The 25,422-nt window shown below is 38.5% G+C and overlaps 2 protein-coding genes across 7 annotated transcripts in view; one reads left to right on the forward strand and one right to left on the reverse strand.

Annotated features, from left to right (window-relative positions):
- Positions 1-56: 56 nt before the first annotated feature.
- On the reverse strand, positions 57-14,725 carry cd99l2 (CD99 molecule-like 2). Of its 6 annotated transcripts, XM_053499696.1 has the most exons (12): positions 14,494-14,723; positions 11,960-12,019; positions 11,770-11,823; positions 11,427-11,603; positions 10,729-10,830; positions 8,512-8,574; positions 8,189-8,242; positions 7,652-7,720; positions 6,727-6,780; positions 6,425-6,544; positions 6,270-6,335; positions 57-2,705 (listed from the first exon to the last, which is right to left on the reverse strand). In XM_053499696.1, the coding sequence occupies exons 1-12, from the start codon at positions 14,549-14,551 to the stop codon at positions 2,644-2,646; spliced, it is 939 nt and encodes a 312-aa protein (XP_053355671.1). In that variant the 5' UTR covers positions 14,552-14,723; the 3' UTR covers positions 57-2,643. The 6 variants fall into 6 exon arrangements, with proteins under 6 accessions (XP_053355671.1, XP_053355834.1, XP_053355911.1 ...); XM_053499859.1 differs by lacking the exon at positions 11,960-12,019 and having other exon boundaries at positions 14,494-14,725; XM_053499936.1 differs by lacking the exon at positions 10,729-10,830.
- Positions 14,726-22,799: 8,074 nt separating this feature from the next.
- Positions 22,800-25,422, forward strand: part of arrb2b (arrestin, beta 2b) — a 53,176-nt gene continuing 50,553 nt past the window's right edge. Inside the window, exon 1 of the mRNA XM_053492541.1 lies at positions 22,800-23,044. Coding sequence (XP_053348516.1) covers positions 23,022-23,044 — 23 coding nt within the window. The 5' untranslated portion in view covers positions 22,800-23,021. The remainder of the gene's footprint in view (positions 23,045-25,422) is intronic.

The following is a 25,422-nucleotide window of genomic DNA, read 5'->3' on the forward strand; positions in this document are numbered from 1 at the left end:
TTGAAGAAACTTCTGACATTCCAGTGAAAAAAAATAAATAAAACGAATCAAAGTAATTAGTTTTCAGTCTTTTTTATTATCTTCATGTTAATCTCTTTCTGTCAGGTATTGCCAGTGAGAATTGAGACATAAAACAGATCTTTAGTGCCAAATGCAAGTACAAAATTGTCTGTTCAAGCAGTGAAGATTGTCAGTAGATCTTAAATAACCTCTTGCTTTCACACGATGGGGAATCTGTGTCTCAGCAACGAGTCTGGACTGAACAGGCACAAAGTCTTACAGTGTAACGTTTTTATTTGATCTGTAGTGGTGGTGGTGGTAAACGCGTCATTTCACCGGCAGTGCAAATCCAAACCACTTCCGAAAATTCTCTTCCTACGGAACCCATCCAAACATCATGTCGACACAGTAAGTAAGCAAGAAAAACTGTCTACAGCTAAAGAATCTAAGCATGCATCTGTTTTCACCCTTATAGAAAAATTATCCAAAGACACCAAGAGCCCAGAATAACCAAATGCAACCTCCAACTCATGGCCTTTTAAACAAATTGATTGAAAGACGTAGCTACGTTGATCACAGTGCATCATTAAACCCCACCACACAGGGGAATTCAACAGTCAATTACAAATAAAGCACTGCTTTTAGGCAATTTGTCAAAACAATCGGTACAATTTTTCAAGGCATTTGTAAATTTAAAATTTTGCTACAAACTAAGTCTAAACAGTCGCCAGAATCTGAGGCACACACAAAGGAACAAGATTCCGCCATCACTGCCTGGTCTTTGGTGCTGTACATATATATATATTTTTAAACCAAAAGTAACACCAGAGATGCTACATTGAAGTGTTCAAGAACACTGCGGCAGAGTAAAAAAATTTACATTCGGTTATATTATAAACATTGACTGGAACTCTCGATAGGACGTGACATTGTTGAATTGTTGTGTACAAGCGGACATTCGACCATATTTAGTAGAAGCGTTGTGGATGTTCTGTTTGTGTTCTTCTGTAATACACTGGATTGTCCTACCAAGAGTTCGACCACATAAACATTCAACTGAAGCTGATGCGCTCAGCATAGTAACTCTCCTTCTGCAATAATGCGGCCGCTTTACAGGATAAGGCCTAAGGAGTGAAGCACCAGAAGCTTGTGGCTAAAAACAGAGAAGGTGCGGCAGAACCGAGCTCAGCAAGGAGCTGACAGGTGACGGAAAACGCTGGGGAAGTTCAGGAAAGGAAAACGGGGCTGCGTCCCAATCTTTTATTGCCTACTTTTTTTCTCTTTTTTTTTTTAAATCCGAAAACCATCAGGCTCTACAGCCAGATCTGACTCTGAGGAAAATAATCGTTCACACAACACAACTAAGAATCCTTTCTCAAACACAATGATTACGTGAAAGGAGGAAGTCACCAAACACAGAGCAATTGGAACACAGCCAGCACAGCAAAACTGTAAATAGAGTGTAAGTGGATCAGAAAGACACCAAACACTTAATCTGACTGCTAACAAAATCTATTGTACGTACCGTAGCTACACTGCTACAAGTGTAGATAAAGATACACTGATACGACCAGTTGAGTACAAATATGAATAACACGCAAGGAACATCTTTAAAAATGTTCAAAAACAGCAAATTCCCTAATAAGGAAAAAAACAACGTTTGTGCTAACATGTAAGACTTCTGTCTAAATATTTCAGTCATGTATACTTCATTACAGTAAACTCACCTCTGTGAAAATCTACCACTACTGTTGTATCAGTAAACACACACGCACACACACACACGCAAAACAGCAAATTACCAAAGGTTGAGCAACAAGGTTTCTTCAACACAATCATCTTTCGATACACACAAGCTCACTTCCAGTTATCAATCGTGTTTTAAATTCAAATCATAACCGTGAGCAGCTACATAGTTAAGTTTTTTTAAGCTTCTCAAAGGTCCTGTTCAATTCCAGAGCACAAAAACCGTCTATATACAACAAATAATTGACATGGCTCCGAAAAAAGCAGGGCACAAATGTACAAATAACTTTTTTTCTTTTCTTTTTTTTTTTTTTTAAAGTGAAATGGGTGCTTAGTTACTAAGTCTTTAGTAACTGGAAATAACTTTAAAGTCACCTTCATTAAGCATCAATGCAGGGGAGTCTGGCTCTGGTCCTGAATTCCTGTAGTCATGCATTTCTACAGTGTGATGATTTCACTCAACACTCTGGCCTGTAACACGACCACAGGCAGGCTCTCCCGCTCTAAAGCTTCTCCTATAGAACTACTTCTTTTAACATTATGGAAAAATTTCAATTACAGATTGTGGAATAATGATGCACACTAATTACACAGTGATGCCGTCACGAAAAAAGTGTGACGGAAACAACGAGCAGGAGCAGCACTAACGTCTCGGAATTTGTACTTTCGATTAGCAACGCAACGCATGACACTTCTGCACAATTTCCATCTTCATTGGAATAAAATTGTAAACAGTCGTATTAGTGAGAATGAAGGCAAACAGTAAACTAAATATTCACAAAAAGTTTGACTTCTTGAACGAGTTAAGTAAGACCCTCCCCACCCCCACCCCCACCACTGTGAGCCAGTATACACTGAGCACTGCTCCCTCTTCAGGCTGGGAGACGCCTTCACAGGTTACACCACGTTGTCCTCTGTGGGCGGCTCAGCGTTCGGGGGCTGAAGGAGAGTTTGTTGAACTGTAAAAATGAAAAATTGTTATATTAAAAATCAGCTGGTTTATCACAAACAACGCAAACATTTTTGACAAAGTGAGTCATATACAGTGGTGTTTAAAATAATAGCAGTATGTTGAAAAAAGTGAATAAAGCTCCATATCCATATAATAACTTTTAATTTAAATCACATGAATGCATTGGACACCCTGCACGTTCTATTCTGAATAACAACATTAAGGAAAATGTGATAAATATATTATTAGTTTAATGTAAGTGAATAAAAAGAAATATTAGTCAAAACAATAGCAGTGTGGAGTTCAATTAGAGAGGGATTCTGTAAAAAAAAACAGGTGTCAAACAAGTTCCCCTTATTTAAGGATAAATGCAGAAAAGGTTGTCCTGTGCATTTTTCTCTGAAAATCAGAGTAAAACGGGTTGTCCAGACTTTGTTCAGAACAACAGCGTACTTTGATTCAAAAGTTGCTTAGAGATGGGAAAACATATAAAGAAGAACACACCAGTAAGCAAGCAGCATCTTGGTTCCAGACCAACAAGATTGACGTTATGGAGTGGCCAGCCCAATCCCCAGACCCAAATCCAATAGAAAACTTGTGGCCTGACAATAAAAATGCTGAATGTTTCTGAGGCAAAACCAAGAAATGCAGAGGAATTGTGGCGTGTAGTACAGTTGTCACAGATGTGAAGCACTTCTCAGAAAGCATGGTTATACAACTGAATATTAGTTTAGAGATGCACAAGAAAAATTAAACTTCAAGCGTTTTTGTTTAAACAGTAAATTCATCACTTTATAAAGATGAGTGATGACACTGCTATTTTATTGAACAGACTAATATTTGTTTTTTCTTCACTTACATTAAACATTTTTCTTCATGTTCTGATTTAGAATAGAACGTGCAGGGTGTCCAATGCATTTGTGTGATTTAAATTAAAAGTTATTATATGCATATGGAGCTTTACTCACTTTTTTCAACACACTGCTGTTATTTTAAACACCAATGTTTGACTTAGGACTGCATAGATGTACATGTGTGACTACCCACAATTTCCTGTCATGTTTCCTGTAGGCCAATACAAGTTTGGTACTTTTCAGACATAAGTGAATTTCAATGTTAGTACTGCGTTATTTTGTAAAAGAAATTTTTGGAGGGGCCTCCGAGTGGCGCAGTGGTAAAGTGCTCGCCCTATCATCCGGAGATCACTGGTTCGAACCCTGGGTGATGCTGTTTTCCTCTCGCAGCCGGAGGTCTAGAGAGAGCTGATTGGCCGTGCTCCCTCAGGGGGGAGGGATGAGAGGTACTTGGCTCCCACATTAATCACGGCTTTACAGCCAATCAGGGGCGTCTGTGAGCTCGCGCACGCGGAAGGAGCGGCTAGCGCTTTCCTCCGAGTGTGTTACTCCGCCCCTAATGGTGCGTGAGCGAGCAGTTCGAAAAGTTGCGGTCGGCTGACGTCGCGCGGTTCGGAGGAAACATGTGATAGTCTTCGCCCTCCCGACTGAATGGTGGTAGTAGCCTTAATGTGGGAGCCCCCTAGTGACGGGGAGGAATTGGCCACGACAGCTTTCTCTACACCTCCGGCTGCCACCATTTTACCACTGCGCAACTCGGAGGCCCCAGGTGTTTCTATTATTGTGGTCAAACATGACCAAAACAACGAGGTGCCAAATTAGAACTAGACAAAAGATTGTATAATTGAAATGGCTTATAGCACTTTTATATAGATTATATACCGTAGATTATGCTGTCAAGCTTTTGAGTTTGTCAGTGCTTACATTTCTTGCTATTGACACATTCGTAAAGAGATAAGTTTACCTACAATAAACTAGTGTAACATGCCAGTATGAGAGAGGTGTGAGCGACAGTCATCTAGGAAGAGTGTAGATCTTATTTTTCTTCATTTTCACATCATGTAAAATGAACCCGGGCCCGGTTTCTCGATAACGCACACTATTCACAAGCTAAGAAGACTTTTAAGATATATCTTACATAAAGTGACAACTTTTCTAAGTGTATTCCTCGAACTGTTCCTTAGGAAACTTCTTAAGTCGCTGCCTCTTACGTCCGACGTTACAAGGTGCTGTCTACAGTGAAGGTCCTGAATTAGCTGATATCGGTTGCTCAGGAATCGATTTTTGACTCCTTTAGCACGACAGCGTTAAGAAAGGCGGCACTTTCTATGCAAATTAAACATGGCACTAAATTCTTTTAATAACGTATGTTTCGACATGGGTTAACTTATCAATAGCATGCCATAATAGACAAATATATAACTGAAATCACCAAACTGTCGCTAATATTTTTTATGTAACCTGTAGTGACAGTAAAACGAACCGAGTATACAATCATAGTTGATTGACAAACAGCTGACAACACTCTTCACCAGCTTCAGAAACAATGTGAAGCATGTCAGTGGTTGGGGTTGTATAGAGCACTTATGGAAAGAATACGATAAGATGACAGAGTAGAGGTGTAAAAAAAAAATGTAACGTATAATTTTTCACGCGGAAAGATGGAAACGTAATCACAGCGCAAAAACCCTACTTACGGCCACTGCGCGAAACCGCGTAGGTGATATAGGGGTTTAACACCGCATCTCACAGCGAGTCAAACCGCATAGGTGAGATAGGTCACATTACAATCACTCAGAATGGATGGATGCGGGGTTTGAAACTCCCAAGTTTATTTTCTCATTCAATTAAATAAAATTTAATAAAATAAAACGGGTCAAAAAAAAAGTCCATCCAGTTATGGATAATGGCTAATGATCAATGAAACATATTTTAAACAAAAAGCAACAATCAGCTGGACATCGGGACATAGAGCGTAAGTTTGAAGCGTTGGCCTGGCAAGTGCAGGTCTGAGCAGGTCAAGAAGCTCCATAATCTGTTGCCTTGGAAGGCAAAACCTTTTTTTTTTTTTTTTAAATAGCGACCTCAGGGTAAATATGAAAAGGGCTGAAGTTTTGTCTAAAGGCAAAATGTACATGAACCACACGGCTCCGTGGACGGCGCCGTCTTCAGTTTAGCACAACACGCTGTATCGCTGCCAAATTGTTTGCCACCTGTTTAATATTAAAAGTGATCGCCAATTTTGCATTAGTCACATTATGAAATAGGCTAATTAAAAGTGACTCTATTAAATTTGATATCAAATAAAATAACATTCTTAAACAAGCCTACAGTATATTCCATTATTAATACGACTTTGATAACGTGCCATAATGTGCTTCCATACACCGTTGATTTATAAAGACTGCTGCTCAGTGGCGGCGACTAGTGTCTGGAGCTGTAACTACGCTGAGAATGAGTTAAGGTTGGTCCAGACCAACCTTACGAACGTGTGACTTACCTAAGAGATACTTAGCGTAAGAACGTTTCGGGAAATGCACCATAACGTTAAGAGAGAGGTTAAGGTACAACTTAAGAACTATTTAGCGATAAGAAGCTTTCGAGAAAGCTTCAGTTCATTTTGCTTCTGCTTCTGCTTTTCTTTGAATGCACTTCAATGCGCTTTTCGTTCGTTTTTTTGTAACAACAGGAAAAAAAGAAAGAGACCCAAGCTCTACCTTGAGGCTCCTGAGCCACGACGGCTTCGGGATTCTCGGCTTTAACCATATCTGCATTCAGAGACTCTGTGAAGGAAACAGTGACAGTGAGGCGTACTTGAAGAGCCAGGGCGAACAGTCCACTAGACAATAATGTGCTAGGTGTTAGTTCTTACGCTGTATGCTGAAGCAGAACTTTTTCTTCTGGTAGGAGATATAGCTGCTGACTGCTCCAACCAGCGCCATGGCAACAGCACTTACGATACCAGCGATGGTGCCAGTCTCTGCCATGGTGTCTGAGAAAGGGAAATCATTTGGAGGAAATATACAGTTAATCATAAATATACTCATACATCATTGGGATCATTGGAAATTCATCTGGCTTTTTATATTTTCAATGAAAGACTGGAAAAGTAGAAACGTTCAATTGTTTAAACCAAAAAAAAAAAAAACCTGGGAGTAAGAAAAAAATTCTTACCATATTCACCATCATCAGCAGGGTCCACAACACCACCTGAACCTTTTTTACCTCCTACAAACACACACACATTCCCCTAATTATGTACCAGCAAGACCATTAGAATGTTTAACTTAAGTAAAATTTCAATTGTGATTACTATCAAACAATGTTTTCCATACACAGAAAATAAACTTCCTTAAAAATTGAAGAAAATTCCTCCCTTATAGCATTTAATTAACTGCATCACTTTCAGGAAGCTTATAAAATTTGCTAAATGAACCCCTCAGTGCTCAATTTAAACAGAGAACACAAGCTAAATTCTACTTTGTTTTATATTTATACTGAAAACTCCATAATATCAACATTAGCACTGTAAACTAATTCCATATTTTTGCCTCATTTATGTAGCTGTAGTCATGACTATTATAATCATTATTATCAACATTTAAAACAAGTGGTTATTCAATGTGCTGACGTTCATGACTTGCTAATGATATCAAGTGCAGTGTCGTACAGTGTTTCCTATAATGTAAAAAACTGCAGGTGGGCTTCAAGTTCCAGGTTATTTAAAAAAAATCTTTCAAGTAAACTTAAATTTTTGTAACTGAATTTGTTTAAAATTTGCACAGAATATTCTCGATTAAATATTTACATCTGAAGAGTAATTAGAACTTATGAAATGCAGCCATGTAATTTAAATGACATGTAATACTTTATTCACAGGTTTGAAGCAAGTAATATTACATTATAAGGTATAATTTGTACGATCCAAATACAATATATATAGATTTATATGACCCTACATTAAAGTTTTTCCTTACATTTTTGTACATTATTAATGCATCTAATTTATTATAAGGGTGATAAAGAAAGTACAGATGAAACAGACATTTGATATGGGTTTTTCCTCTAAAAAGAAAAAGGAATTGCTCTAAAATACTACCTTTCTCTTCGTCTGGGTGATAGCCTGCATCTTCACTTATATCTATTAGGTCTTGATCTGTTAGCCTGCCTGTGAAGTTAGACAAAAACTGTTAGTCCATGTGTAAAATGTAAAAGGTTCTCACATACAGAAACAACAACAGTATAGAAAATCAAAGAGAAAGAGTATCCCCTGAAAACAGGAAAGACAGGAATGCCTTAAAAGTCCATAAGAAAAGAAGGCTGAGGATAAGATCTGGCAGGACGATCTAGCGGAAGATACAGTACATCAGGAAATCTGCAAACCTGGCAGCCATAACCATCAAACAGAAACATGCAGGTCAGCTGGCTGTATGTTTTATACAGCAGCAGGACAGAATCATGGTGGGTGGTTCATTAGTCGGACGTGCTGCTTCTGACCTTGTTAATGGCTAAGGTGGATTAGAATTCTAATGCAAGTAAAAATCATTTCAGCATCAGAACAGACAGGTTACAGAGGGAAGTGAGGTATAGATTTCATGACACACAGCATCACCCATAAGCAGCGTTTCTTTCTTACCACCTTCTCCACCTCTAGTACCAGGCCTGCTGTCACCTCCTCCAAAGCCTTTATCTGACAGAAACACAAGATGCCACAGAGTGCCCCCTAGTTTCACTTTCACATTTGTTTTTTTTATATAAGGCATTGTACGAGTATTACCATAGTATCAAACAGTTGTCAGCCCCACCCACCCGATTTTATTCATAATTTAGTCGGATCTAATTCCTTCCTACCTCTAGGGGGCTCCCACATTAAGGCTACTACTACCAGTCAGTTAAGGAGGGCCGGAAACGATCATGTGTTTCCTCTAAAGTGACTACTCCTCAGGAATGAATACTCACCGTCTTGATTTTTTTTGTCATATTCAGGCTTCAAAGCATCAGCAAGGTCAAGATCATCTGCACCTAAGAGTTAATTATTATATTTTACTAAATGTACATATTGGGAAATCAGTCAATTTATTTATTTGTATCAGTAAATAAATACATTTTTACACACACACACACACTATACTGCCAAAAGTATTCGCTCGTCTGACTTGACATACGTATGAACTCCAATTCTCAACCTATGGGGTTTAATATGATGTTGGCCCACTCTTTGCAATTCTGCTGGGAAGGCTTTCCACAAGGTTTAGGAGTGTGTTTATGGGAATTTTTGATCATTCTTCTAGAAGCGCATTTGTGAGGTCAGATACTGATGTTGTACAAGAAGGTCTGGCTCGCAGTTTCCGCTCTAATTCATCCCAAAGGTGTTCTGTCGGGTTGACGTCAGGACTCCGTGCACTCGCTTACCCATGTCTTTATGGACCTTGCTCTGTGCACTGGTACACAGTCATGTTGAAACAGGAAGGGGCCATCCCCCAACTGTTCCCAGAAAGTTGGGGGCAGGAAATTGTCAAATGTCTTGGTATGCTGAAGAATTAAGAGTTCTGTTCACGTAAACTAAAGAGCTGAGCCCAACTCCTGAAAAACAACATCACAAACGCCCCCTCCACCAAACTTTACACTTGGCACAATGCAGTCAGACGAGTACCGTTCTCCTGGCTTGTCCATCGGATTGCCAGACAGAGAAGCATGATTCGTCAAGCCAGAGAACACGTCTCCACTGCTTTAGAGTCCAGTGGTGGCGTGCTGCATCAGATGCTTTGTACTGCACTTGGTGATGTACGACTTGGATGCAGATGCTCGGCCATGGAAACACATTCCATGAAGCTCTCTCTACACACTGTCGTTGTTCTAATCTGAAAGCCACATGAAGTTTGGCGAACTGTGTCACTATGTGCCTCAGCTTCTGTCGTTCCCAATCGGTTCTACTCTGTTATAATACCACTAATAGTTGCCTGTGGTATATTTAGTATTGAGGAAACTTCACAACTTGCACAGGTGGCATCCTATCACAATGGGATTCACTGAGCTCCTGAGAGAGACATATTCTTTCACAACTATTTGTAGAAGCGGTCTGCATACCTAAGTGCTTGATTTTTACACCTGTAACCATGAAATTGATTGTAACACCTGAATTAAATTATTTGAAAGGGTGAGTGAAAACTTTTGGCAGTATATAGAGTATATATATATATATATATATATTATAGCAGTATTATAATAAAATAGTACATTTCCATGACAGTCTTAATTAAGGCTGAACAATATTGCTATAACACACCTATTAATAAGTTAATCAGCCTGATTATACCACAGCGCTGTGACGATTCTCAAATTTTATATTCTCTCTTCTAATGTTATTGTTTCTATGGTAACAGATCATTCAGGGGCATTTGTATGGAAGACGCTCAAATAATTTAAGACCAACAAAAACAGATTGTTAAAAAATGTAATGTAGTCATTGCTCCGGTGAAGCTTTCTAAAAGGAGATATTTATTTAACAGGAAAGTGAGAGATGTCTTCTTAGTTATGCGAGAAACTATTTACCTTAGTTATTCAAGAGGAAAGAGAGTGAGAAAAAGATAAGCTAGTTAGGGAATTAATTCATAGCTGTTATAAAATGATACTGATAACTTATTGTTTTGTGGATTTTACGACATTAGTAACTATGAAAAGGACAAAAGTGTAATACTGGCAAACTGCTGTGGTATAAGAGGATCAAAACACTGAAATGTGTGATTCATTAATAATTTCCTACAAGCACTTTTGATCGTTTTATTCCTTACTTAATTACACATTTTAGTTTTCACTTAATAAGTACACAAACAGGGTCTAAACATATGAAACATTTGAAACCATTTGACAAAATGGATGGTGTAAAAGAGTGGATATAATTACATTAAACGCAGAAAAGAGTGGAAATGATGGCTAAAGCAGCCTGTAGATACTTAAACATGCACGCAGGCAACACACTTGTAGTTGTATATGTAGTGAGTTTATGGCATAAAAGAAACTTTGGAAAAAGGTAAATAGACACAAAAACCTAGAAAGAAAGTTTTTCTGACTTTTTGAATCAAAACATGGTGTTATGAGTCTTCCTTCATGACAGACAGACATACTGTAGGGACTATGAGGGACTCCACTTAGGGACACTGACAACACAATACACACCAGCCATAAAAGTCGGGGCTGAGGGTTGGAGGGGGCTGGACGTTGCGAGGGGCAACAGAGAAGGCCGCAAGGTTGGCCCAGAGTAATCAGCGTGGGTCTCCTCTGTCAGTAAAGGCTAGTAGGTTAGTCAAGTTAAAGAAACACACATGCATTGCTTCATAGCTGAAGTGAGGATGTAAATATGACTCAATCATTAGTGTTAGAAAGAGGTCTATACTCATAAAACAGGAAATCGTGTAGAATTTCCATTGGCAGTTTTCTATTAGTCCAATCCCATAGTAATAATAATAATAATAATAATAATAATAATAATATCAGACGTTTAAACAAATAGTTTCTCTCTTCGTATACACAATCTCTGTATTCCTGGCTACTGATTTGCATTCACCTAAAGGTAGTGCTGATATGAGTCAAACAAGGTGACATTGGTTTCAGCTTAAGACTAACCTAAAATAGCTCAGCCTGTTTTTTAAATGACTTTTGGTGTCTGTCAGGTTCTTTAGGGTCTTTTGGTTCGTGATCAATGTTCAAACATCATTGAACGCTGACAGACAGACCAGATTTTGATGCTGAAGGGTAAAATCTAAGTCTATTGCAGAACAACATGCTGATTTCTACAGAAAGGGGTACAGGCTAGGCTTGAAAAGAATCAGCTGGAAAGACCAAAATGAAATTGTGTTTATGTTAATCACTCTCACCTTTGGGTTTGGATGTGGGCTTAGCAGGATCTTTAGGCTTGACAGGGTCTTTGGGCTTGACAGGATCTTTGGGCTTAGCAGGGTCTTTGGGCTTGACAGGGTCTTTGGGCTTGACAGGGTCTTTGGGTTTAACTGGAGGCGCTTCAGTCGGGCCAAAAAAATCCACAAGATCGAATCCTACAAACACAATGGCCCGTGTCAGAACAACAAACTGAGGAAAATCAATTACCAGTTTTCAGGCAGTTTTTGGGGACATAAATTGAGGGATTAATTCCATTTTAGAAAGTAATTCATAGCTAGATTGAAGTTATTCGTTTATTTAAAATTGTTATGTTGTGATTACCTCCACCTGTACCTGCTCCTCCAGGCTTTTCGTTTGCCTTGGGCTTAGGAGTAGCTGGAAAAAGCAAAACATCACAGATTTCATTCCAGGTTAGATTCTACACTTCTGTTTACTAATGATTAGTAACTCTAGTTGTCCCTACTATCGCTATATCAGGCAAAGAAATGTTTAGGAGAAAACATTCACTAACTAGGCAGTGGATCATCATTTTCATCTAAAGCGTCCTCCAAGCTGAACTCCTGTGCCAGACCTGCAACACCAAACATACTTGTTATTAATTTTATTAAATGACTTAATGAATATAAAAATAGGTACCAATTTGTAGAGTAATATTATGACTTTTTTTCACTCAAGGACATTTAAAAAACATCTGACAGACATGACAAACACTCCGATCTCTGAAGATAAAAACAAAGGCAAAAAAATGACAGCCACTCTATGCACAAAAGCATTATTTATAATACACAAAAAACCTTTTGTATTCACATAAATCACAAAGAAGATATTTCACAGAGGATTTTTCCATTCTGTGCCATGTTGATTAAAGAGCTTATAGTTTAGATTAGGATGTCTAGACAAGTCGGAGAATACTGTTTATTTTATTTTATTTTTTTTTACCTCACTGATCTTTATTTTATTTCACTTGTGTGATATCCTACACCACCTTTAACAAGCATTCTGTAACCTTCTAACCCGTCTGTAAGGCTTATCTCTGTCACTCTATCTGCAGCTTTTTTTTTTTTGGGACAGAGGCCTTCGCACTCCATGCCAGGATTAGTAACAGCACTAAAAACATCATGCACTGCTGTGTGTACTGTGGACAGGCCAGCTCAGCATGAACTGTGTCACAACACGTGCTTTTCTTTTCATCTTCCTCCCACAAAATGGAAAGCAGAATGGCTTTTGAAAGGGCAAATCATGTATGTGCTGGATGTGTTCAATGCAGCAGTGTGAAATTTTACTTTCCTGTTTTTTGAGTTATGACTGTATTGTATCTAAATGTGATTTCTCAATAAAGGAATGAGCACATCTGGTTAACTTAAAACTTAAAAGTGGCAGATCTGTCAGCCACACATCATAGGTCAATTACGCTAAAAAAATATATATATGTGCTTGTCGGTGGTTGGTTGAAATGAAATAAAATCAGTTCATCAAATTGCCTATTTTGTGCAAAAAAAAAAAAAGGATATGTGACTCTATATTGCACAATTCTGAGCCTTATACTATATATGTTAATTTAAAAAAATATTTAAAAAAAAATAGCAAAACAAAAAAGGGCTACAATGTTCTGGGTTTTAAGAGCTATGCAAACAAATTTATATTTGAGACCAAATATTATATATGTGACTATTAACATATTCTTGAATCTTTGTAGTACTGATTCTTTTCTTCTTTTTTTTTTTGGCAACTTTTTTGTGAAGGTAGTAATGAAGTTGGATAATAAGGATTGCAAAATGCATAGAACCTGAAAACAGATCTATACACATCCCTGCATAAATTATACTCAATGATATCGGGTTAAGCACATGGCATGCAGCATGGATCTGATTACAAACACAGCAGAGGGTGTGGCTCATTGAGCAGACGAGACAGGAAACAGATGGGTCTTCACACTGACTTCTTATTCAAGCTTTTTTTGTGTGTGGGGGGGGGTGAATTACTGCAAAGTATTAGAGGGGGGAACAGTAAAGCTGCATACTATCAACTTCCCACTAATCAGACAAATGTCACTCACAAATTGCAAAAAAAATGTTGGCTAAATACACTAAACAGCACCGTTTCGGTGGTTAAAATGTAGCCTTAAAAGGTTTTTACCCTTACGAAAGCACGTGCGTCGACACACATCACCCCTGTGTCAGAATGCGATGGTATCGCCCCATATTCCGCAGTCCCCAAAACCCGCTACACTCATGCTGCTGCACCTGGGCCATCATGCGCATGCGCCCTGAGCTCCACCTGCACGCTACTGGAGAGCACGAGACCGGCGACTCTGCTATTGTTAAAATGGGCGTGTGTGCCCAGAGGGCTTATGTCATACAGCCGGTTTTTACACAGACAACAATCGTCAATCTCTTTAAACATTTAATGAATCTCAAATCACGTATGATTTTTTTTTTTTGTTATATGTCAGATTTGTCCATTTCCTGCGCCAGACAAAATTATTATTTTTTTTTTTTAATTAAACTAGGGTTAACAAAATGCATCATTCTAAACAATCATTATAATATGGAGTTTTATGTTGAAATAAAGCCGTTGTTAGGATTTAGATATGAGAAGGAAAAGCTAAATCTGTACAGACTGTAAAATGCATGCATCATCGTTAGGCTGCAATATGACACAAATATCCTGATGGGTAAAGTGACTACCTTACTGCATAATGTGCAGCGTTAAATATAACATAGGACATCAAATATTTCACCATGGTATATGGGTCAAATACGACACTGCTCGAGGAGAACCTGTGGACTAGGGATTTGTCTGATAATCCCTAGACCGTGAAGGCAGACACAGCAGACAGTCTAACGTCATACACTGCTGTAGCCTGAGAGATTATTCCCGGCGAGTGAAAGAGATACAGAAAGCGCTAGAGAACCGTTAGAAAATGTAGACGAGTTAAACGAGGGAGGAGGGTGGAAAGAAAGAGAGGAAAACGAAGGAGAGGTGAAGTCAGCGTGTTAAAGCGCCAGGGGTTTCAACAAAAGAGGGCCGACGGGTTTCACTCACCTCGCAGTGCTAACAGGGAAAAAAGGGCCAAAAGAGGCCAAACCGAAAACCTCCGCATGGTTCAAAATCCGGCAGTAGTTTCTGTCAGAGTTTGCGTCGGGAAGGTTTTTTTGTTTGTTTTTGAGTCAGACGAGATTTAAAACTGAACCAGAGACGAGAGCGCGAACCGCTGCCCTGAACCGCTGCAGTGTGACTGAGCGAGAGCTGGCGAGATTCACGTGCTGCCGCTGACAGGGCGGATCCTCCCCTTCACCCACTCCTCTACTCTACTCTACTCTCTACACTCTCCTTCACCCACTCCTCTACTCTACTCTACTCTCTACACTCCCCTTCACCCACTCCTCTACTCTACTCTACTCTCTACACTCCCCTTCACCCACTCCTCTACTCTCATCTACTCTACTCTCTACACTCCCCTTCACCCACTCCTCTACTCTACTCTACTCTCTACACTCCCCTTCACCCACTCCTCTACTCTCATCTACTCTACTCTCTACACTCCCCTTCACCCACTCCTCTACTCTACTCTCTACACTCCCCTTCACCCACTCCTCTCCTCTCATCTACTCTCTACACTCCCCTTCACCCACTCCTCTACTCTACTCTCTACACTCCCCTTCACCCACTCCTCTACTCTACTCTCTACACTCCCCTTCACCCACTCCTCTCCTCTCATCTACTCTCTACACTCCCCTTCACCCACTCCTCTACTCTCTACACTCTCCTTCACCCACTCCTCTCCTCTCTACACTCCCCTTCACCCACTCCTCTACTCTCATCTACTCTCTACACTCCCCTTCACCCACTCCTCTCCTCTCCTCTCTACACTCTTGGTTACACTCTACACTTTTGGTTAATTAATTCATCCTTATTAATGGCATTATCAGGATTGTGGAGGATTAAAATCTGGGTGAGGCAGGAATGTACACAGGATAGTATTTAATAAAGCCAGTACGACTTCTGGTATGTTTTCGGACAGAGGCGCAAAAACCAAAGCCCCCAAAGGAGACCCACACGGATACAAGACGAACATCTAAAATCTGAGCTCAGGGTTGAGCTGAAGCAAAACTGGGTGCTTTACCATCATGCCACCCAGCCTGACTCTTGTGAAATTATGTTTAAGGTGTTGCACTAATTTAAAAACATTTTACTACTGAGGCAAATCATAGTAAAGCTATAATAACTAATATATTTAATTTAAGAATTGCTTATACACATAGATTTCAACAACACATTGACACAAAGCAGCTTGACAAAAATCTGGTTATAAAACATAAATTAAAAAGGAAAATGTAAAAATGTATCCCTAATAATCGGGGGCACATCGGGGGGAACAGAGGTAAAGGAAAAAAATCTGTGAGATGACATCAGGAAGAAACCTTGTCAGCAACCATACAGAAGAAGAAAGATTTAGCAATCACCATTTACAGGTGATGTCTTTGTTTCAGTAGATGGAGGTAATCAGTCTTTTTTGCATTGAGTGGATTTGAAATGCAAATCTGTATAGGTCACCGAGAGTGAAAATTTAAGTTTGTCCTAGAGGGGATGAAGACACATGGGAAGACATAACAGTTGTTGACAATCAGTCTGTATGCCTTGTCTTGTATTAGCACATTAAACAACTGTCCTATTGCTTAGTTGTTGATCAAAAAACATATTATTTATTAAACAGCATCAATTATTTAGTAATTACAGTGAAAAAAAGCAAGAAAAAGACATTCATATGACATGGATGGTCAGAGAAGAAGTCAGATTATGCATTAATATACAACCACTTTTGCAGTGTATTACAGTCTTTCACAATTTGAGCCCGATGAATTCTGGCATTGTCATCTTAAGTAACTGTTTCATAGTAATGTCCAGTTAATTTTTATTTTTTTGAAATTATGTAAGCAGCCAGACAAAATGATAAAATTATGTACAGATTCTAAAATTTCCATATAATAAAATTAATGAAATAAATAAAATAAATGAATAAAAATAAATATCTTTACAAAATATCAAATTATTAAAACAAATATCTGCTGCAGGAAATATATGCATGTTTAAACAGCATAAACAATTTTCAATGTAAGATATGCTGTATATTCAGTTGGCCTCCAAATGGCTCAGCAGATAAAAAAAATAACATTAGAACATGTACAAGAGGGACAAATGTAAGAAACTTATATGTTTTAGCCATTAGCTTATTTGCTAATTATATATTCTAACATTGTAACATCTAAAAAGCTAAACTAACCGTGCCACGTTTTTAAGCTAGTTTGTGTGTGGTCATGTGACTACTGTGGTTACTGTTACTGCGGCTGATTGGTCAAATGGAGCCATGTGATTGTTGTCGCTATGTCTGATTGGTAAAACACAGTTACGTGGTAGATCCACTGAGTGCATTTCTCTGGCAAAAATAAAGAATATCTAATGTGTAGAATAAATGGTTAGAGAAGTAATGTCAAGTGTAGCCGAATGTTAAGTGTAGCCGAATGTCAAGTGTAGCCGAATGTAGTTTCTTCTTCACAAATCTATTCACGTAGAAGTAAAAAGTATGGTGACAGTAAAACTAATCATATAAGTTAATTTTTTTCAATAGTTCATGATCAGTGCATCATTTTTCTTCCCGTGATGCACTCATCTCCATGGAACAGGCTAGATCTGGACTTCACATGACCTTTTATTCCAATGCTCTACAGTCTATTCTTTAGTGATATTTCTCCAGTGAATTAAACTTTTTTTTCTAATTAGCCTCAGTGATAAGTGGTTTTCTTGAGGCTACACAGCTGTTTAGTCCCAGTCCATTGAGTTCTCTTTTTATTATGAATGTGTGGAAATCCATTTACTTTTACAATTAAACATAGCTATGAGTTCTACTGTTTTTTTCTTTCTCAAAAGATGAAGGGTCACCACAATCCTTCCAGGTTTTGTTATTGTGTTCGACAGTTCTTAAACCAATCTTAGTGGTTTCAACATTCTCTTTAGTTGTTTTCTTTACTTGATACAGGCCAATAATTTGACCCTTCTGAAATAGAGTAACATCTTCTTACAGGGCTGTTCAAGAAATGAGAAGCTACTGATTGCATCAGTTATGGTTATATAACTTCATGTCAGCTAAACCATACCAATGACTGCAGTAATTAATTAGTGAAAGCCTCTTATTGCTTAGATAACCCAGGCGGGGTGGCACTGTGGTTAGAACTGTCGCCTTGCACCTCCTACAGTAGGTGCGCATTTGATTCCCGCGGTCTTTGTGGAGTATCCAGAGGAAACCCACTAAGCACAGGGAAAACATGCATCTTTTTCACCGTGCTTAGTGGGTTTCCTCTGGGTACTCCAGTTTCTTTCCACAGTCCAAAGACATGCAGTTCATGCTAATTGGCATTTCCAAACTGCTTGTAGTGTGTGAGTGAGTGTGTGCATGCGTGTGTGCCCTGCAATGTTTTGGCATCCCATCCAGGTGTGCCCTGCCTCGTGCCCTAAGACTCCTGGGATATGCTCCAGGCCCCCATGCACCTATATACAGGATAAAGCAGTATAGATGATATGAGAGAGAAGAGAGAAAACCAGGTGCTGACTTTTTTTTTTTTTTTTGCCAGGCAGATTATAATAGAAATTGTCCATAAAATAAAAAGAAGGCAAGTGACAATTGTATCTTTCACATCTATAATTACTGGATATTAGATACAATACTAAAAAGCATCACTTCACAGATTAAAATCTATTGTTACATTTGAGCCAAAAATATGACACCAGTGTCAATTTAACTCATTTTTTTAAATGCAAAACAGTAACATAGTCTGTTGGTAGTGCTAAATTCTCCTGGTTAGACAAATATCTAGCCCTTGTTCAATTGTACCAGCAGGATTCCTTTAAACACTATAATTACACTCAGTAGGAGGGGACTAAGCCTTTGACAGAATGTTTAACTAATGGTGTGTCTGATGTCAGGGGTCCATGGCCTGGCTGATGTGGAAGCATCTAATTTAATTTACCACTGAAGACTGATTAGAATCACTTTAGCCTCACCTTCTCTTTATTTGGCTATCCTGCTGCTTGCCTGTTTGCGTTTAATGTTTTCTTAAGCAGAGAATGCTTTAAAAAACACAAATCCAATTTTAAAGACAAGCATCAATTATATTGTTCAGAGTAAGCATAAATAGAGACAGTAATAATACAAAACTAACAGTTTATTTCTAACTATTTATTGAAATATTGTTTGGTGGGTTTCCTCCAGGTACTCCAGTTTCCTCCCACAGTCTAAAGACATGCAGGTTAGGTTAATTTGCATTCCCAAATTGCTTGTGGTGTGTGAATGAGCATGTGAGTATATGTGTGTGTGTGTGTGTGTGTGTGCCCTGCGATGGGTTGGCACCCTGTCCAGGAATAGTGATGAACCTTCCCAGGAGTGGCTAGCCTACCAAAATTACTCCATGGGAACAACAACAACGCATCCAGAACTCATAAGAAACCCTAGAAAAACAATCTAAAGAACTACAGAACAAAATCTAAAAAACTACAGGCCTCACTCGTCTGAGTTAAGGTCAGTGTTCATGATTTAAAAATAAGAAAGAGACTGGGCAAAAATGCCATCCATGAGAGAGTTCCAATGCAATGGCCATTGCTAACCAAAAAGAACACAAAGGCTCGTCACATAAAAACACTCGTCACAAAAAAACCTTGATTATCCTCAAGACTTTTTGTCAAATATTCTATGGATTGATAAGACAAAAGTTGTAAAAGTTTTTGTAAGGAATGCATCCCATTACATCTGGTGCAAAACCAACACAGGGTTTTATAAAAACATCATACCATCAGTCAAATGTGGTAAAGTATTGTGGACCCTCATGCAATCTACTATGGATAATTTAAGCTTGGCGCTCTTTAAACTTAATTTAACTTTAACCTATTTGTAGAGAATCCTCACAAAACAGTCAAGGACATCCCACTGGATCCCGTTCTTGTCCCACAAAAATAGTATCCTAATTTCTACATGACAGTTTAACCTATTTTGCAGGCTTAACCTGCTTTTGTAAAGGACTCTTTATATATTTTTCACAAGGCTTACTTCAGGGGTTTTCAGACTGCAGGATATCCTTTTTGGGTGCAGGGGAAGTTACAGTACAAAGCAAAATTAGACTTATACATAATCCATATGCATTTTTATTAAAATCTATTTTTAATCATTTTTTTAATACTGATTTTCTTTCTCATGTAATCACACACTGGTCACAGTATAAACAACCTTTACATGTTCATTCAATTAACCAATGTTAAGACAGAGTGGAACATGTACAACACCAAAAAAAAAAAAAAACCTTTGTGGGGCAAATCTGTAACTGAATTTGTGTTTATCAGAGAGATTAAAGGAAAATTGCAAAACTGGTTCAAGCTGAGGGGAAGTAGGGGAGACCTACTTGTCTTTTACTTGTTTTTGTACCTCAAAACAATAGTGATGGGAAGTTTGGATCGTTTTAGTGACTCGGTTCTTTGAATCTCGTTCATCAAAATCTTTTTTTGAGTCATTTAATTAATTTCGTTCTTTGAATCAAAAATAAAATAAAATGTTACATTTGCAATAAACAGACCCCCAGCCCGTCTACATACACAAATTTTTGCTATAGTTCCAATAATTAAAATTACTATACAGCTAAGGACATATTATGATTATAAAGGAGCAGCTCACCTCTCTTATCTTCTGGTCCGAATTGTTTGTTCTTTTGTCACGTGACTCTCATAGACACTATTCAGTGCATTATGCAGAAAAAAAAAAGAATTTGAACGGTTCTTTTCTTTTTCTGTCTGGGAAACGTAAAGCACACTCTTAACTGAGAGCACCAATTTGCCATTTTGAACATTCAAAAGTAAAAAATATCAACTTGATATAGGGTAACACATTGTCAAAAAATATGTGCCTGATTCCTGGATGAGAAACAACCTTGGAAAAACACTCCCGATCTATGATACCCTTGGGATTGTGGATATTGCTTATTCTCTAGCTGCAACCCCACTGAATATTTAGGCCGGGTAACAGGAGTTCAACATTACAACAGGGATGTGTTCTTGGAAACACCATCTTATGTCTCAGATCACCGCTCTTAGGAACCAAACATTCCAATCCCAAGCACAAACCCATCCAACCCAGGCCCAAACACTAACCCAGCCCTTTAAGCCCCCAGCCAGCCAGCCCTGCCCATCAGCGCCACCTAATACTTGTGTAGTGCCATCTCCACCCACCAATCAACTTCAGAGAACATTTGGCCTTACCCAAAAGTAGGTCCAAGGAAATGAGCCTGCCAATTTAACAAAACAAGAAAACCTGCTATCTCACTGACACATCAGTAAAGGAGGGACTCGAGTCTGAAAGGCAGGGCAACCAGATCTTAAACAAACAAAAAAAAAGTAAAAGGGAGGCAAGAAGCAGAAGGTATAAAAAGAAAGACTCCAGATGCCTCTTCATTAAATGAATATGAGTAATCTTGTTTGTTTGGAGCCATGCATTTGAGAATAGCTGTCAAGGAGAGACTTGGGTCCGGTGCATGAAATGCCAACAATGGGCTCCTGAGTTTACCCCTGGCAAAGCAGTTTAGGTGTGCCAGAACTGTTATTCTGTCTGACTAGATGATTAGTGTTTGACAGGTTTTATTTAAAAGTTTGACTTAAGTTGTTTTTCATTTGTAGTTTGTACGTTAATGCCCAATTTAACGGCCACATTCCAGGATTTCTTCAAGGTCAGTGATTATTCAAGCTTTTTCTGTACCTGAATTTACTGTATTTGTAAATTTAAAGTAAAGTTTAAAAAAACACAACATTTAATTGGTTCTTGTTTTATATGTTGTATATGCAAAATCCAGTGTGACGTCTTATCCCCGCTGATGGTGTTTCATGTTCACACTCACTATTAAATGATCATAAGTCTGGACTAATAAAAAAATATATGTATATAAAATATGTGCCTGAGAATGTGTTCTTTCATTTTGTATGTACTGTACTGTTTTTTTTTTTAACAATATGATGTATTTATCCCAAGATATTTAAAAGAGTGTGAAAAGTGTGACAATATGCCTCGGTCTCCTCTACATGTTGAACAGAAACGATCTAAAAATACCAGCCACATTCATGAATCTGAGCATACAGTAATTACTGTATATAAATATACTGTATTTAAATCCAAATAATCAAGATCACATATTTTCCCCATTCTGATGTTTAGTTTGAGCATAAAGCAAAAATCTTGATTTGTATTTGCCTGATTTTATGCATTGTACAGCATCCACATGATTGGATAATTGGATAGTTGCATGAATGAGCAAATGTACAGATTCCTCAGATCAGGAAATGCCTTTACACTAAACTGCTTTTCCTTGAAAGATTTTATAAAAAGAAAAAAGAATCTGAAGTATATGTGGAGTATCCCAGACCCTGACTCAAGTATAAACATTTTCTACATATTAATATAACCAGAACTTTTTTTCAGAAAAGAATTCCGTTAGAATGGGGACATTAGAAAAAGTCAACCAAAAAATAAAAGAAATGCATCGTCCATTTCTGCTCACTAGATGGCAGGAGATAGCATTTTCAAACACGAAGTAAGATTGATTATTACATAATCCTGGCAGTAAAACTGGAAGGGGAAATTAACTTACATCGTTTAAATAGACACGTGTAGGCTGTGAGGATTTTGAAACTGCAGCACTGAAAATTGGTTTCTGACAAACATTGAACATTGGTTTGGTCGAACACAAGTGCCAGTTAGTTCTCTGACTTACATGGTGTGATAACAAGAAAACATAAGGAGCAGGGCATCAAATCCACAGTAGAATATAAAAAGAACTGTTTACATTTTTCTAAAATTTTTAGCAGCCCTAATCTCTCTCTCTCTCTCTCTCTCTCTCTCCTATGCTGTATATACACACACATACAACAGCACACACATGTGCGTGTATATATATGTATATACAAAAAAAATTCCTTTCCTATAGTGTTTGTATATATATATACACACACCTTCCTATATATATGATAATAATTATATTATTCATATTAGATTACTGTAATATACATCAATATTATATTCCTTTTCCTGAAATGTGTATACATTTTTTCATGAACGTTGTATGCTATAGCAATTACTATTTCCTTATCTGTTACAGCGTATCCCCTTGCAGGCCACGCCCACCTCTTAAAAGCCCCTTCTAATTGGTAATCCCAAGGGCGAGTGCACGGCGTGACCGCGCGCTGACGCAAATCGTTGAGCGGATGCCATTGGACGATCTCAACGTCAATCAGGCAAAGGGGCCGGTTTGGGAGGCTGCTGTCAGAAGAGGCAGTCAAACGGAGGTTTCCGTCTCGGGACTGCGGGAAACTACCCTGCGAAAAGAAGGAGCTGAGCAAGTCGCTGTGACCGGGGAGACAGTCCGAGCTGGGAGTGGAGCGGAAGGCTTTTCTTTTTCGAAGTGGCACTCTAGTTTTTTTTTTGTTTGTTTTGTTTTGTTTTTTTAAAGACACCTTTTCTTTCCGGTTAAAGAAACAAGCCTTTGGAGATGGGCGACAAGGCGGGGACCAGGTAAGAGTGTTTTGAGTTTCAGGTTGAGTGTTAGAGCTCAGGGTCAGAGCAAGTTCCGTCTCGTTTGAAAAGTCACGCAGCAGCTTCAGCTTGCTCAGGCAGGGAGTGAAAAACAGCTGAGAGGTGAAGGAGAGGTGAAAGCGTCGCTGGTAAAGATTTTGCAGTAGCAGCGACAGCAGCAGAAACCCGCGATGTGTGTGGTGTGGTTGTGATATCTGCACATTCATCTGTCTAGCTCATCATCATCATCTTCATCCTCCTCCTAGTGAAAGCACTTGGTAGCTGGCTCACTACACTGGCTTGGGTGGGGTTATGGACCACCGAGCTGCAGAAAACCCTCAAACGTGGGCTGATTTCCTGCATCCTAGAAGCAACGATCATCTCAACAAGCCTGAGCACCAAGTGCACCATTACTGCCGCTCCTTTCACAAGCTTTCTCTAAGAATGCATTGTTCACAACGATTCAATTGTTCTCGTTACATTGACTCTATTGATTAATAAAAAAAAAAGAACAGGGCGGTTACAGTAAGTCGTTACGTTGTATACAGTCTTGTGCTGTGTGTCAGAGTCAGAGCACTGCAGGGTGTATTAATTTACAAGAATACTGCTTCTATTAGTACACGAGAGAAAAAAATCGGATGCTGCAGGCAGCGTGAGAATCATGTTGATCACTTTCGACCTCGATCACTTCCTCAGCTGTGAGAAAAGGCCTCGGTGTTTCCTGTGTTTCGGACACACACACACACACACACACAGAGCGCGGTTTGGTTTAGAGACCCTTTGGTTTTCTTGCATGAGGATTTTTTTTTGGAATTAAAGAGCCTGATGCTCTGCAGCACACCGACTAAAGAGGCAGTTGAGTCGTGGGCGAAGGTGTACGTGTACAGTTTGATGAGTAACTGAGCTATCGCCTCAGCTTCTCTCTCTCTCTCTATCATAAAGGCTCGGTCCAAACCAGGGTACTATGGGAATATTATTAAATAGAAGGCATGTGCGACTCCCATGCAGCATCCCACCTAATTAATTACATCGCAAAAGTAGTTAGTCTTATTGCACACTGTCACACTAAGGTATTCCTCTTTTTGGTGTAATGACGTCACTTAGGCGTGTGACGCACACAGACACGCCCCCCTCTTTCTCAACCTGTCTCTCTCTTTTTCTGTCCACCTCGTGATGTGCATTTTAAAAACACAATGCTAAACTATTTGGCTTCTTTGATTTCATGCAAAAAACAAACAAACATATATATATATATATATATATATATATATATATATATATATATAATGTGCATACACACCCACATGCACACAGTCAGGCAAAAAAATTATTCACACTTCAGTAGTAGGATGTACATTATATTAATATAATATTATCTTATGTATCAATATATACATATAACAGCATTACATTTATTAATAAATATTTAAATATTTATACAAGTTTTTCTTTTCCTGAAGTGTGTACACATGTTTTTGGTTGAATGTGCGTGCGTGCGTGCATGCGTGTGTGTGTGTGTGTGTGTGTGTGTATATATAGTGTGTGTGTGTATATATATATATATATATATATATATATATATATATATATACACACACACTCCAAAACATGGAGTTGGCAACCAAACCTTCCTAAAAAAATTAAAATCAATTAATTAATTAAATGAATAAATAAATAAAATTAAATAGCATGAAGCTTGATTGTTTTTACCCGTTCCAGTCAATTTTATTCCAGTGGAGGGATTAATCAGTATCTTTGTTTTGCATTTATATATTAGCTTGCTTGTTTGTTTGTTTCACAGAGGAACTCTCTGATGTCACATTTTCCTGTGAGGACCTTTAGCATGTCCCATGAGGCCCTGTGGCTTCAGCGTTGCCAGACCGAGCGTTTTCCTGGCCAGCTGTGTTATTTTTAATCACAGAGGGTTAGGAAAACTCTCACTGGGGGGATTGGGGTGTACGGATTAAAAGCCATGAAACGACCTTGGGGCTTGCTGTTATAGAAAAATTATCACAAGGGCACGGAGATGCGATGGGCTGTTACCATATCAAAGTTAATTATTTTCCAATAACAAAATTTTCAGCTGCATTTTCATACTTGTCAGTATTTAACCATTTATGGTTATATGTCATGTTGTGCAACATTCACAAGACAACTTAGTTTCTTTTACCACTTATATTTTCACAGCTATAAACAGTTGTTCCTTTATCAACTTCTCTTTTTCTCTCTTAAAGTATAAGATGAAAATAGCAGCTTGTCATCTTAGCAAGAGCAATTAGCTCCGTCCTTAATGTGACATTTAATGTTATAAATTGCTTACACTGGAGACTTGTTGCATAAATATCTCCTTATAAAAGCTTCACCGTATCAGCAATTTA

This window comes from Clarias gariepinus, chromosome 1 (assembly GCF_024256425.1).
Source record: "Clarias gariepinus isolate MV-2021 ecotype Netherlands chromosome 1, CGAR_prim_01v2, whole genome shotgun sequence".
NCBI lineage: Eukaryota > Metazoa > Chordata > Actinopteri > Siluriformes > Clariidae > Clarias > Clarias gariepinus.

What these genes read in the sequence shown, in the direction of transcription:
- cd99l2 (XM_053499696.1), bottom strand. Translation starts at nt 14,551, where the DNA reads ATGCGGAGGTTTTCGGTTTGGCCTCTTTTGGCCCTTTTTTCCCTGTTA. An exon ending in AGGAGCAGGTACAGGTGGAG is followed by an intron (nt 11,604 to 11,769) that starts GTAATCACAACA and finishes TTGTGTTTGTAG; the next exon opens with GATTCGATCTTGTGGATTTT. An exon ending in TACTAGAGGTGGAGAAGGTG is followed by an intron (nt 7,721 to 8,188) that starts GTAAGAAAGAAA and finishes CTAACTTCACAG; the next exon opens with GCAGGCTAACAGATCAAGAC.